Source organism: Trichosurus vulpecula, chromosome 4 (assembly GCF_011100635.1).
Source record: "Trichosurus vulpecula isolate mTriVul1 chromosome 4, mTriVul1.pri, whole genome shotgun sequence".
Taxonomy (NCBI): domain Eukaryota; kingdom Metazoa; phylum Chordata; class Mammalia; order Diprotodontia; family Phalangeridae; genus Trichosurus; species Trichosurus vulpecula.
Genome location: NC_050576.1, coordinates 120154122 through 120170036, shown reverse-complemented (window position 1 = coordinate 120170036; position 15915 = coordinate 120154122). Strand labels below are relative to the sequence as shown.

Below are 15915 nucleotides of genomic sequence, written 5' to 3'. Positions count from 1 at the left end.
TTAAGGGCTTAGATGTGATCGTTGCAATTTCGGATTCAAAATACTCCAAAGTTTTAATAAAGACGGATGTGAACCATGCCACTGTAACATTTATGGGTCAGTGAACAAATTTTGCAACCCTCTTTCTGGACAGTGTAAATGTAAAAAAGAAACCCAAGGCCTCCAGTGTGATGCTTGTGTGGAAAACTTTTATGGATTGGACATTGATGGCTGTAAGGCATGTAACTGTGATGCAGGGGGGACAGTCCCTGGCACCATCTGCAATACCGAGACTGGACAATGCAACTGTCAACCCAATGTAGGTGGAAGACGTTGCAATGAATGCTTGGATGGCTACTACCAACTGCAGCAAAATAATTCCTTCTTCTGTTTACCATGTAATTGTGATAAGGCAGGGACAATAAATGCCTCTCTGCTGTGTGACAAATCAACAGGACAATGTCCTTGCAAAACTGGCGTCACTGGCCTCCACTGCAATCACTGTGAGCCTCACAGGTACAATCTCACCATCAGCGATCTTCAAGGCTGCCAGATGTGTGAGTGTGACTCCTTGGGAACATTAGCTGGGGCCATTTGTGATCAGATTAGCGGCCAGTGTCCATGTTTACCTAATCATCAAGGAAGACAATGCAATCAATGTAAACCAGGTAAGAAAGTCACTTGTACTACCTTCCAAAGACTGAATGATGTCCTTTTTTTCCATTATCCCTTGATAGCAGGTTTACTTTATCTCTTTGATATAAAACTCCTAGAAATGCCCTCTGAGCCAACTCTATAAATTGGCTGAATTGGATATGACTGAAAGATTTGGTTACTCAGAGCAGCTGGTTTATCTGGGTCTTTATTATTGCTGTGGTTGGGTGGAATGCATAGGCCACAGGAATCAGACTGACTGAATTTTTAAGTCATACCTTATATGGTCTACCATAAAACAAAACCCTAGGTAGTAAGAAATATCTGATTAGTAGAGGTGAAAAGAGAAATTTATCTTGCAGAAAAATGCAACATCATTTTTTTAAATTTTCCTAAGTAAATTAAAGCCCCGTTGCCTGGAGTCAGGAAGACCCAAGTTATAGCTTCAGACACTCACTGGCTGTGTGAACCTGGGCAAGTCACTTAACCTCTGTTTGCCTTAATTTCCTCATCTGTAAACTGGGGATAATAATAGCATCTACCTCCCAGTGTTGTTGTGAGGATCAAATGAGGTAATAACTGTAAAGCACTTAGCACGGTGCCTGGCACAAAGTATTTCCTATATAAATGGTAGCTGTTATCATTGCTATTAATTATTATTATTTTATGTAATTTACCATGACTTGGAGACTTCACAGTGGTAATAAGCTCTTCATTAGCTATACCAGTGAAGATGGGAAAGTCAAAAATAATGGAACAACAACAGTCTTTTGACCTCTCTAAGGCCTCACTTTCTTCATCTGTAAAATATAGGAGTTAGATCAGATGATAATAAGAGCTAACCAATTATACATTGCTATAAGGTTTGTGGAGATCTTTACATTTATTCTTTCAGTTGATACTTAAGGTTCCTTACAACTCTAAATCTATAACCCTATCACCAGAAATTGATTATTTCCTCCATTTTTGGGTATTGGTTAGAAATTTTCAATCAACTTGATTTTTGTACGTATGTCTGAGGAACCTCAAGCACTAGTATTTTACCATTTTTTACTCATAGCCTTGATTATGGAGGAGAAAAAATTGTATTCTGTTATACTATTTTGCCAACATTTTTCTCTCAAAGTTGAGAAGAGGAAGGGAGGGACAGGGAGAGGAGAGGAGAGGAGAGAGAGAGAGAGAGAGAGAGAGAGAGAGAGAGAGAGAGAGAGAGAGAGAGGGAGAGAGAAATGCATTGTATGAATAGTAATGAATGGTGGTGATATGGATGAATTTAGCTGATGTCTAAGACTTTTTGAAGAAAGTTCTAAGGCTACCACCTGGATTGGTTCTTAGTCATCCCTATATCACAAATCATCTATGGTTATATTCTCATCTACATCTATATATACAGTGCCACGTTACAACTTCTCACCTATTCTTATCCTTGGTGAAGAGGTATGCATGATGATTTGTGTTATCAACCCATGGGAGGAGAGAGGAATAGGGGATTATTGCAGGACATCCAGCACTCCCTTCTTTCCTTTGTGATATCATATTTCAGTACTACGGCCTTACCCTGCCATGTAGCAAGAGTCATAGGCTCTCAAATTGGAAGGAAAGTAGTCATATTGTCTAGCACATACCTGAGTAGCAACCCTTTCTATAGTATCTTCTACTGCTGGGTTTCCAGCTTTCACTTGAAGATCTTGGAATGTTGAATTTATAACCTTCCAAGGCAGATTGTATTTTTTGGGAGGGAGCCCTAATTGTTGAGTAGTTTTTCCTCATACTGAACCAAATTCTCCCTTCATCGCTTCTTGTTCTGCCCTCTGGAGTCAAGTAAAATGGAAACATCTTTTTCCATGTGGTTGTTTGAAGATGGCTATCTTGTCCCCCTAAGTATTCTTTTTTTCATGCCAAACATCCTCACTTGTCTCATCTGGTGCTTGTATATAAAGTTTTGAATCCCCTTGTCCTTTAATTCCTCTTTTATGGATGGCCTCCATTCTTTCTTAAAATTTAACACCCATAACTGAACATAATATTGCAGATGTGGTCATGTGGCATGATTGCATTTTGAATTTGGAGTTCAGTAAAACTCCCTGTTCTTTTTCATATGAACTCTTGTGTAACTACTTTCCTCCATCCTGTACTCATGCAATTAGTCACTATAATCCAAACATAAAACCTTATATTTATCCCAATTAAATCTTTCGTGGTATTTGTTCCTTCTAGATTCTAAAGTAATGAGCCCAGTGAGACCTTTTTAGATTTCAATTCTGCCTGTCAATATATTTGCTAACCTTCCATATTTTGCCATCCAAATATTTATTAAGCATGCCATTTAAACTTTCATCAAAGTCATTGATAAAAATGAAGAACATAAGGCCAAGGACAGAGCCTTGGACTATAATAGAGACCCCTACCAGGATCCATTTGTGACCACTCCTCGGATTTGATGGAATTTGTCAAGTATTTTGATCACATCAATCTTGTTTAAGGCATTGCCTTGATCTGATGTGACCTGCTTTTGATGAGCTCATTTTGGCTTGTAATGATCATAGCTTGTCGTTACCAATGCCCACAAAGCTTTATTAATGCATTCTATGTTTTTTTGCTAAGAACAGAGATTAAATTCACTAACTTTTAATTTGAAGAATCTAATTTATTTCCCTTTTCAAAGATCAAGACATTTCATCTTTCTCCGTTTCTTTGGCACCTCTTCCATTAGCTATGACTTTTCAAAGATCAAAATCTTTATTTCCTCCTCTACTTTAGTAGAGGAGTCAGGAAGGATAGGAAACAAAAGATATGTACAAACATAAAAAACAAAGATCAGGAGCACATTAGGTTTGGGAAAGTATATGTCTATATATGCATGTATATATGCATAAGTGTATGTATATATCTGTATGTCTATGAATATATCAAGAAATATCTAAATTATATTGTAGCCTTCTGGGGGGTGGAAGGAGGGAAAAAAGAACAAAGTTAAAAAGTGCATAGCAGAGAACAAAAGAAAACACAAGGAAGCAAAGAAAAGATGGACAATTCTCAACACAAGGTATATTATTTATCGTACAGGCTTTCCTGAAATGAAAATTTATTGTTTCATATTTTGAATCCTCTCCTATGTTCTGCTATGCACAGGACACGCTTTTTTTCTTTCTTACTTTATATTTAAGTTTCAATATTTAGGTTTATGATATGTTTTTGTTTCTTTTCTCTATTTTGTATTTGTGTTCTGGTAAAATAAAAAACCGTTTAGAAAAAAAAAATCTTTATGTCCTACCAATTTCCAACATTCCTACCTGTCCATTGAATCATTCTTTGACTCTAAGCTCTCCTTTCAACTATTATGTTAATAATAGCTAGCATTTTTGTAACATTTGCAAAGCACTTTAAGAACTTCATAGAAAAAATGGGGTGGGGCGGAGAGTAGAGGATAGAAAGTAGAATCCAGAACTAAAACTGTAGACATCTTGCTGACCAGGCAATGTGACATCCTTAGTCACGTTGTCTTCTTAGCTTCACCTCCTAAGAGGCAATGCCCATCATTGAGTTCTCTGCCAGGAAGAAGTCCTTTTGGAAGGAGGAGAGTCTGACCCATAAAGATGAACAGAAATACATTCTTCTCAGGAGCTCTGGTATTAAGTCAAGAGTGTGGTGTTATTCAGTCTTTTCAGTTATGTTCAACTCTTCATGACCTCATTTTGTTTTTTGTTTTTGATCAAAAAATACCAGAATGATTTACCATTTCTTTCTCCAGTTCATTTTACAGAAGAGGAAACTGAGGCAAGTAAGATTATGTGATTTACTCGGGGTCCCACAACTAGTAAATGTCTAAGGCCAAATTTAAATTCAGGAAAATGATTCTTCCTGACTTTAGGCCTGACACTCTATCCATGGTGCCTTAAGTATGTGTTAGAAAGCAATCCCTTCAATGCTATTTGGGATCCATTTGGGAATAGTTACTGGCTAAAGCTTGGAGGGGTAGGAGAAGGGTATTCTACCACCTTCATCCCAATTGAAGATTAAAGAATATCAGGTATTAACTAAGACATTGTGAGGAATAGTGGAACCAGGAGCACATCATAAGATATCTATGATTAAATATGATATCATAAAGGAAAGCAGGGAGCTTGGGATATCCTTCAATAGACCCCTAGACCTCTTTCCTCCCATGGACTGAAAATGCAAATCATTATAACTACCTCATCACCAAGAATAGGAGTAGGCGAGGATACCCTGTAACAAGGCACTAGATGACTGTTTACGGATTCAGGCAGTCATAGAACTTTCTTCAAAAATTGTGGAGAATTTATTTTGGGGAATTTGTCTCTTTTTCATGAGAGTAGAACGCATCTTAATGGTGTCTTGGTTGAAATACCATACTGAAATATTTATTTATAAACCAAAAGCTGAATCTTTCTTTTCTGAGTCTTTCTCTCTTCCACCCAAAATAAATCCCTTTTATTATTTTCATCAATAGTCTTTGATTTGCCTACATCTCTCCCAACTTATATACACATGTATATGTGTGCACACGTGTGTGCATGTGTGTGTGTGTGTGCGCGCGCGCACACACACACAGAATGAGAACAAAGATGTCTTATATTTTCCAGAATTTCAGAACTCAGGTACAAATTCATTCCTTTGCACTGCAGATCTGTCTTCGATGTCTGGCTTTCTTTGCTTTATTCTCATAGTTTATTGCTCACTGTTACCACTACTGATATTTGATATTCTCTTCTTTCTTATTCTCTCTGTTTTTTTTTCCTTTCCCATATCTTCTCTCTCTGATGGCTTCTCTCACACTTTTCTGTCTCTGAGCAAAAAGCATGACTTTTTACAGACATTAATACCTAATGATACAGAACCTTTTATGTGATCTGAAGACACCGAATCATTTAATTAACAAGCATTGGTAAGATACAAATACGAAAGAGAAAGAGTCCTTAGGGAGCTTACATTCTACTCTGGCAAATGTTCCTATTTATAGATAAATAAATTAAGGATACATACAAATGAATACCAAGTGATAGAGGGAGTGTGGGGCAAGGCACTAGCTACTGAGGGAATCCCCAAAAGCCTTTTGAAGGAAGTGGCATGAGTTTTGAAGGGATTCTAAGAGGTAAAGCTGAGCAGGGAGAATATTCCAAGACTTGGAGACCACCTGTTCAAAGGAACAGAGGCAAAATATAGGATAATGGAAAACCATGTATAGAAATAGCAAATGAGATAGTCTGGTTGGAGTACAGAGTGAGGGGGATATATCGATATATCTATCTATGTCTATATATAATCAGATTGGAAAGATAGATTGGAACCACATCTCTAAGAGCTTTAAATGACAGCATAGCTTAAATTTTGTTCTTGAAGCAATAGGGAGTGCTTTTTGAGTCCTAAGGGAGTGACATGGTCAGATCTGAGCTCTTTGGTATTGGTGTGGAAGATGAGCTGGATGGGGAGAGAAAATTACAAAGCTATTGCAGTAGTACAAATGATAGACAATAGGGGCTTGAACTGGGGTGGTTGTGGCATAAATGGAGAGAAGAACCTGATTTTGGGCAGATCCAATTAACAGAACCTCCCAACTGATTGGATGTTACATGTTGTATAGAATCATTTCTTTGGCTCTTATTGGTTGTGTTCATTTGCTACTAGGTGCTGAGAATTCTGGAAGTCTGGTGTCTTGATCAAGTTTTGTTGTTGTGGATACTCGGTAAATACTGGTTAGCTATGATTGATAGGACTGGAAAGGATAGTTATTAAAGAGAATCAAGGTCAAGGTTGAAAATATTGCCTCGATCACATGACTTCTATGATTTTCATCTTTCTTCAAAAAAGCAATGATAGTTTTGTCATTTTAGTTCTTTCATTCACCTTAATTTTTGAGTCTCTTCTGTTTTTAACTTCCAAATGTTTTTTTTTAATTATATTAATTGCAATTCTCTTCTTCTTTAAGGAGTAGAATTGGGTATCACAAGCCTTTGATAGGTTACCATTGGTGTCTCTATAAGACATTCTGAAAGAAGCACACAGTGTCTTCTAGTAATGAATGGACTTTCTGGGGAGATATTGGGCTTTCCTTCATTGCATGGATGTTATAGGAGGGGCTCATGTTTCAATTGAGGGATTGTATTAGATGAACAATTACCTTTGGATTCCTTCCTTGTGCTAAGATCTGTGATTTCTTTTATTGTGATTATTAGTGGACCTTTCCTGCCTTACTCCTCAAAGGAGATGGTCTTGGAGTGTGAGATGAAGGTAAAACAATGGTATGTAATTTCCCAGGATCATTTAGGGAATGAACACTGTGTGGATATGTCTTCATTCCACTGTGGCTTATAGTGAAAAGGACAGAATTCTGGGGGGTGTGTTATTATTGCATTCCAAAGAGTTGGGAAGGGGCAAATTGGGCTGAATATCTAATATATTTCTTCTTTTACAAAAAAATATAATTTAGTGGTACATGTGCATCTTTTTATGTGTGTGTGTTTGTTTAATACTTACTATTGCATTGCTCTATCAGAGGGATCTCTGCTATGTTTTTTCTTTCTTTTTACAAAAGTGTTTCTTCGCAATGAAACTTCGATTGAGGGACCCTCTTATCTTGAAGTGCCTTCCCTATAAAACAGATTTTTCACAGTGGCTAGCTCTGTAGCTGCCACATTAAAATGCATTACCACAATGTGGGACTTTCATTCTACTTTCCTGAATAAATAGATCATTTATTACTGGGAAAACCCTGCTTTGGCTATGGGAATTGACTGGAAGACCTATGGAGTCCTTTCCCCCTTTTACTTCTGTGATTTTAAGAATTGTTTGACCATGCTAGCCTACTACACCTAGATTCTACTCCAGTTTCTTTAAGAAAATTATTAAGGAAGAAGGTGCATATAATGAAACCTCATGTATTATTAACCTAACCTTACTACAACTGCACGAGGAATAGGCTTGGTTCAACTAAAATTTATAGGCAATTTGTTAAAGCAGCAGTGCACATTAGAAGGTACATTAGAGCCACATTGGTTTTAATATGCCATTCAATAACTTGAACAGAGGTTAAAAATGCAGCTTAACCTCCATTAAGTATTTTTAAAATGCTTTAATTTAAAATTATTTGGGGTGTGTGTACATATATGAATGTACACATGCACATGCACTAATAAATATAGTGCTCCGGTCTTTTTCCCCCCTTGGTTCCCTTTCCCAGGGCTGTGTGACCTAGTGACTTTCTGCAGCAGGCACTTAATCAGAGGCCAGGCTGGAAGAGGCAGAGGAATGATGTCAAGGCATCCTGAGCCAGTGACCCACCCTTGTCCTTGAAAACTGAAGTCAAAGAGGGTTTATTGAGGACTGCAGCTTTTGGAATAAAGAAAGGCTAATTGATAACATGTAGATTATCCTACAAAATCCCTTTCTTGCTGAAACATTTCCTCATGTTTGCATTTCTTTTGTGTTTCATTTTGCAAATGATGCCGTCCTTTCTTTTCTCTCTCTCTCTTTTTAGAAAAGTATCTTATTTCACCAAGAACAAAAATCATATGTGTTTAGCACTGAGCCCATAAATCAAAGCTAGATCCAAGGTATTGTTAATAGAATTAAGATTTGACCACTAGTTTTTCATCAATTAACAGTGCATGGAAATAGAAATCTATGGCTGATCTCCAGTTGTCTGTCACTTCCTAAGCAAGTGAGTTGCTCATTTGGGTACCAGCTTTCAGTGTAAGAGTCACACCAAAGCTACCAGGTAGGAAAGCTGACATAGAAAGATAGGGGAGAGCTCTAAGACACATCTGTGAGCTTTATAATTTTTGAATTTAAGAAGTACTCAAGTTGGTGGGGAAAAAGGAGATACTGGAGTCAAGACAAGAGCAGCTCTTTCATAGAGTAGATTCAAATCTCTGCTGTATCATAATGATGGTTCCTAAAACCCAGGAAGCAGATGAAAGTTTATAATTCCTAAAGGGGGTTTTGCTTTCCTTTCTCACTTTGAATTTGTATTGATAATCATGTAGAGTTTTGACCATTATGTTAATTCTTGTCTCTCAGCATGATGACCTAGAAGTCAAGAGTCAGAAATTATTTGTCAGTTTCTGTTATTGTTGTTGTTGTATTTTTATCATTGTTGTTGCTGAGCCTGATTCTCTGACCACTGAATTAGAGCCTGGGGTGTTATAAACTGGCATAAGGGAGCACTATGTGGGTTTTAGAAGTTGGTGGTAAAATTTGGCTCCCAATACAACTGGAGAGTCTAATGGAATATTTTTTTCCCTATACAGCTTTGGAGGGTGCATTATAACACCCTGCAGATTTGGAGTAGGAGAATTTAGGCTTGTGATTATTTTGTTTTTGTAGCTAAAATAAAGCTGATGTAACATAGTTTTACATTTCTGGTGTCCTATTGGCTAAGCGTATTTAAAAAATCTATTGTTTGGATAGAAATAAACCATTAATATGGTTTAGAAATAGCATTCTGTTTTTAAACTCTTTATTTTGTGCCCTCCCTCTTCTTACCCTTTGCATTTCCCACTCATTTGGGTATCCTACCCCATATATAAATATAATTTATATGTATATATATGATGAGTGTGTACTATATATATGTATATATACACATGTGTATATATACATATATACATACACACATACACATATGTGTATATATATTATATATATATATATATATGATGTGTGTAATATATATATATATATATATATCCTTTTCCCTACACGTAGAAGTTCAGTGTCAATAGGTAAGCCTCTTACCTTGATAGAAATCATGGCAGGAAAGTGGTTACAAGAAAACACTACCTAATTTAAAATAAATTTATACTTAATAAGGGAGAGATTTTTTAAAAACTGGACTTAGGAAATTTAAATATTCTCTGTATGCATGAAAAATCTGGAGGAATTAAGAGGATCAAACAAATGGTCTGGTTAGAAGTTTCATAATATTGATAACATTAATCCTTGACTGACTGTCATTCATAATTCTTTATGCAACTTCATACATGTTACCTAGCTGGCATAATCCCTAGGGAGAATAGTCTGTTTAAAATTCTGAAAATGAATATCACGTACAAAACTAGTTTGCAAATTGGGACTAATCATGTCTTTAGCAAGGCAGCAGCAGTAAAGTCCATATGCATACCTAGTCTTTTCACTTCTAAGCTGGTGTCCATTCTCAAGTCTGGTTTGGGAGTCATTTCTTCTAAATGGCTTATAATTAGTACTTAGCCTCAGATCTGGCCTCCTTTTCTGTAAAAGGCCTAGAGGTTAAACTTGTTTCCCATCTCCCATCTAAGACCTTGGCATAGATGACTCGTTCATAGTCCTCTAGAGGGACATTTCTGGGGAATGGACTCTTCATTTTATGCACAGGACAGGTACTATCCTGTGCAAATAGCTACTGTAGGAGAGAATACCAGCTGCCTCACTAATAACTTTGAGCTGTATGGCTTCTGCCGTAACTGAATTTGGGGCTCCCTCCTGAAAAAAAGACCACCTTTTTATGATGTGATTGACTGTTAACTTTAGAGGACCAATCCTTGACTGTCCACTTGAGATTTGTCTCTCAAGGGACTGCGGCTGAGCTTGAACGAAAGCTGGTGGAACAATAAGCGTCATGCTTTGATCCCTCTTTGTAGGTGGAGATAGGCTCACAGTGTAACATGGTGCCAGGTTAATAACATTGTAATGACCACACTTAAGAATGTAGTCCAGGATTGGTTGCAAACTGTAACTTTGAAAATGATAAAGAGATAAAGGTGAGGGGCATGAGAAATGGAGCTGATGGCATGGGCTTGGTCAAGGATTGGGATAAAAGACAGAAATTAGGGTCAGCTATCATTAAACTGCACAAAAGCTTTGAAGTTTTAACAGGAGGCAAGGGAAAAGGTTGTTTTCTATAGTTAGAAGTCATAAAAGGAGAGGTAATGGTCTAGGATTAGGTTCACTCAGGTAAAAGTAAGAAGTAATAGTTGAGCAGTAAGGTAACTGACTCATCCTAATTAGAACTGTTTAAAAATAGGGCAACTAAAATACTGATGGGATTAACCTTAATAACCATGCTCCTGAGAGGGGAAGGGGGAATTAACCCTATGTCAAATTTCTATATAGTCCCTTCTGTGGGTTCTAAGGAGCTCACCCCCCTGGTCTCAGATTCCCCGAAAGCTTTCATCCTCCACTATACCACTCCTTGCATTCTTTTCTCTCAGAGAGCCTTTATTTCCTACATGTAAAGAGCCTACCTATTCTTCCAGACCAAACCATCTTCCCCTTTTGCTTTACAAAATTAATGAATAATTCATTGATTTTCCAATGTTTCTCTGATTGACCCAGCTTTCCTAATACCCCATACTATCACAATACCTTTCACTTAACACTTCTGTGTACCTGTGCTATAAATTTTTTGGATTCATTAGCTCACCTTGGGACGTGCTGATGATGCCAAAGTTATGGGCTCACTACCTCCGTGAATCTATTGGCTTGCATCCATTAGAAACATCCAATCAATTAACCATCATGTATTAGGCAAGCATTATGTGGCAGGCTCTGTGCTGGTGATACAAGAAAAAAGTGAGGAACAGTCCCTGCACTCAAAAATCATACATTCTGGTGGGGCAGACAACATACACACATAGTATAAACCCCAGTTTTGAGAGCCTCTCTCGCAGAGACCTGGATAGTTTTATTACACTCTAATGACACAATAAAATTCTCCAAGCATTTGGAGAGGGAGGAACTGAATATTGGGGAGTTACAGTTTAACTGTTATTCTGGAGACAGTTAACTGTTGTGGCTGAAGAAAAATTATATGAGGCACAAAGACAAAGGATCAAGAAAAAATTTTCTGAGAAACTGCTAAGTAGAAAGGTGTTTTGAGAGAACTGAGTTTAACTTTTATTGTGGAGAAGATATCTTAAGCTGCCATCCTGAGAGAGCTGAACTATGATTTTAACATCTGTGGGGAGGAGTCATCAGTTGCCTATGGTTGGGTTGGTTGTAGATGATTGTCAATTATGACTTTTGCTACAGCTAGTACAATGTTGAAATGTTAGAATGTCTTTGCATTATCTGTTATTGTTAATAAACTATATGGTTAGTAATGCTGATGTTTCTTGAAGTCTTCAGGACTGGGGTTTCATATCAAAAAAGAAGTCAAAGTTTCTGGAAAAACAGTTTCTTTAGCTTATTTATAAACTGTGTTGGGAACCCAGAGCTAACTGATTAATGAATGAGAGATTGTGAATTTCTATTAATTTATGAAGCATTAAAATTTACCCCTTGAATTCTTTAGAATCCAAGATGAGAGTTGATAAGGAAATGAGTCAGCGGTTAGAAAGGGTAAGGGTTTGGGTACTCTTATTAACTGTTGAAGTGAATTATTAAAACCCACCTGACTTTAAACCTGTTACCTGTTCCTTGCCAACAAAACCCCAGATGGGGTCATAAAGGGTCAGACATAACTGAAACAACTGAACAACAAAAAAATAATCCAAGTAAGTGGTGTTGAGTGCCTAAATTAGGCTGGTAGCTCTGTGAATTGAAGGGGGATTGGGAAAGGCTTCTTGTAGAAGGTGAGGTTTTAGTTGAGACTTGGAGGCCAGGGAAACCAGCAGCTTGAGATGAGAATGAAGAGCATTCTAGGCATGAGAGACAGCTAATAAAACTGCATGGAGTTTGGAAATGGAGTAGCTGTAAAAATACTGGAAAAGTAGGAAGAAAACAGATTATGAAGGGGTTTGAACACTAGTGACCACAGATGATTTTAAGTTAGTCCTGGAGGTTATAGGGAGCCACTGAAGTATATTGAATAATGGAGTGACACGGTCAGAATGGTGCTTTAGAGAGATCAATTTGACAGCTGAGTGGAGGATGGCCTGGAGTGAGATGCCTTTGAAATGTCCATTTGACATTTGGTGATGTGGGTCTAAAGCTCAGGAGAGAAACTAGGGCTGGATAGATAAATCTGGGAGTGATTAGCATAGAGATAATAATTGAACTTCTGAGAGCCAATGAAATCATCAAGTGGGAGAGTCTTTCGAACATCACACAGTTGGAGAGCATGGCTTGGATGAAGAACTATCCAAAGAGATTAAAAAGTCCAGATAAGCAAGAGGTTGTGAATGAAGACAAGAAACTCAAGAGTATTCAGAAAGTGCCAGCCAATAGTGTCATACTATGGGGAGAGATCAAGAAGGAGGAAGATACCGAAAAGTCATTCAATTTTAAATTGAGATATATTTTGAATAGGACAGTTTTGTTGAATAATGAAATTGGAAGCCAAAATGTAGAGGGAATAGAAGAGCGTTAGAGATTAAATGTAGCCACATCATAAAATATTTTTTTTTCAAAAAATTTGGCTGAAAGGGAGAGATATAGGAAAATAGCTTGTGGGGATGGTAGAATGTAGGGAAGGTTTTCAGTTTTTTTTTAACTAGAGGGAGATTTGTAAGCTCTTTTAGGGCAAGGACTATTTCACTCCTTTGTCTTTATATCTTTTGAGCACCTTTCAATCCATCGGTCAGTTAACACTTAATTAAGCATCTACTTTGTGTCAGGTACTATGTTAAGTGCTGGGGATACAAAGAAGTAAAAAAAAAATAGTCCATGTTCTTAAGGAACTTACAATGTAATGGATGAAACCATATGCAAATGACTATGTACAAATAAGATATAGACAGCATAAAATGGGGGTAATTTAAGAGGGAAGGCACTGAAATTAAGGAATACTTGGAAAGGCATTTTTTAAAAAAGGTGATACCTTGGCTGAAACTTGAAGGAAGACAAAGAAGCCAGGAGGCAGAGATGAGGAGGAAAGAGCCTTCTAGGACAGCCAACGAGTTGAGAGATAGAGTATTATGTGTTTGGAACAGTTAGGAAGTCAGTGTAACTGGATTGTATGGTATGTAGAAGGGAGTAAGGTTTAAGAAAACTGGAAAAGTCAGTAGGGGCCATATTGCAAAGGAATTTGAAAGCCAAACAGGATTTTATATTTGCTCCTGGAGGCAAAAGGAAGCCACTGGAGTTTATTGAATAATAGGTGGTTGTATGGTCAGATCTGCACTTTAGGCAGATCAGTTCAACAGCTGAGTGGAGAATAGAGTGCAGTGAGACTTTAAGCAAAGAAGATTAACCAGCAGACTATTGAAATAGTCCAGGTATGAAGTGATGAGTCAGAGGTGAGCATTTAGGGTTAGAGTTGGAGGTAATTAGCATCAGAGGAGAAGAGGGGCTTGTATATGAGAGATGTTATAAAGGTAGAAATGACAGAATTTGACAAATGATCAGATAGATATGGAGGATGAGAATGAGGAGGCTAGGATGAGACCTAGATTTTGAACTGGGATAGTTGGGAGGATGGTTGTATCCTTGATAGTAAAAGTCAACTTATCATGAGGGGAGTTTAAGCTGTCTAGAGGATTTGAGCAGTGTTGGGAGAGAGCTAGAGCAAGAGTGAGAGTGAGAGAGAGAGAGTGAGTGTTAACAAGGGGATTGGTTGGTTGTTGTCCTTCGTTCTTGAAGAGGACCAAAATGACACCACTATGTTTGAGTTAAGATTCAACGTGTCTCACTGTGGCTGATCAGGCCAATACCCCCTCGGAATGCTCTACCACAGGCTGGGCACAAATAATGCGTGTGAACATTTGGGGTGGATACTTCAAACTTACCCATCCTGCATTTCCTTTGAGCTGTTTCAATTCTGCTTTGCTCATAGAGCACAGCACCTTCTCTGATGTGGGAACGCCACACTGAGAGGTCCTGTGCAGATGTCTCCCATGTCACACAATCAATTCCAAAGTACTTGAAAGTGTCCTTGTATCGCTTCTTCTGACCACCATGTGAACCCTTGCCCTGTGTGAGCTCTCCATAAAATAATCTTTTTCGCAAGTCTACATTTTGCATTCAAACAATGTGGCAAGCCCATTGGAGTCACACTCTGTGAAGCAGAGTTTGAATGCTTAGCGGTTTAGTTTGACTAAGGACCTCAGTGTCTAGTACCTTATCCTACCAGTGATTTTCAGAATATTCCTAAAACAATTCAAATGGAAGCGATTCAGTTCCCTCTCATGGTGCTGGTAGACTGTCCAGGTTTTACAGACATACAACAATGAGGTCAGCCCCACAGCTCGTTAGACTTTCAGTTTGGTAATCAGTCTAATACCTCTTCTCTCCCATACTTTCCTTCGGGGCCTTCCAAACCCTGAGCTAACTCTGGCAATACAAGCATCAACCTCATTATCAGTGTGTACGTCCCTGGAAAGTACACTACCAAGGTAAGTAAACTTATCCACAGCATTCAAAACTTCTCCATTTGCTACAACTGATGGCTCCATGTGTGGATGGTGCGGTGGTGGCTGATGGAGCACCTGTGTTTTCTTGGTGTTAATTGTTAGGCCAAAATTAGCACAAGCAGCAGAGAAGTGATCCATACTTTGTGGCATCTCAGCTTCAGAGGCTGAGAAGGGGAAGAGAGTGATCAACAGTGTCAAAGACTGAAGAGAGGTCAAGAAATATGTGGAGTGAGAAAAGGCCATTGGATTTGGCAATTAAGAGATCGTTAGTAACTTTGGAGACAGCAGCTTGAATTGGCTGATGAGGTCAGAAGATAGACTGGAAAGAATTAAGAAGAGACTGAGAGGAAAGGAAGTGGAGGCACCTATTGTAGATAGCTTTCTTAAGTAATTTAGCTCAAAAGGGAGGAGAACTACAGTATGGTAGCTGGCAGGGAGAAATTAAATGAGGGTTTTCGAGGCTGGGGAAGACATTAGGATACTTGTAAATGGCAGGAAAGCGGGCAGTAGACTGGGAATGACTGAAGATTAATGAGGGAAGGGATACCAGAGGAAGAAATCTGCTGGAGAAGACAGAATGGAATGGGATCCCTTGTGTGGGTAGAGTGGTTTGCTTTGGCAAAGAGAAGGGCCATCTCTTCATGTGAAGCAGGGGTGAAGAAGGACAATGTTGCAGAAAGCATTGGAGTAATAAAAGATGAGAAAAGGGGAGAAGAGGGAGCCCTTTGTGTATTGCCTGAAAATTTCAGTGAAATGTAAGGCAAACCCCTCAGCTGAGAGAGTGGGAGAGGCCAAGCTGTTGGAGGTTAAAAGAGGGATAAAAAAGTTTGGAAAAGCCACTGTACTGAGTGGGATAGTGAATCATTTATTGTTCAGTCACGGACAACTCTTTGTGACCCTGTGTACCATAGTACGCTAATGTTGCCCGTGGGGTTTTATTGGCAAATACATTGGAGTGGATTTCTTCTGCAGTAGATTAAGGCAAACAAGTTAA

General features: G+C 38.2%; 1 protein-coding gene across 1 annotated transcript in view; it reads left to right on the top strand.

The window, feature by feature from the left end:
• The window catches only part of USH2A (usherin), a 991863-nt gene that overhangs the window by 166026 nt on the left and 809922 nt on the right, over positions 1-15915 (top strand). The window contains exon 12 of the mRNA XM_036755334.1: positions 6-647. Within this exon, the coding sequence (XP_036611229.1) occupies positions 6-647 (642 nt within the window). The remainder of the gene's footprint in view (positions 1-5; positions 648-15915) is intronic.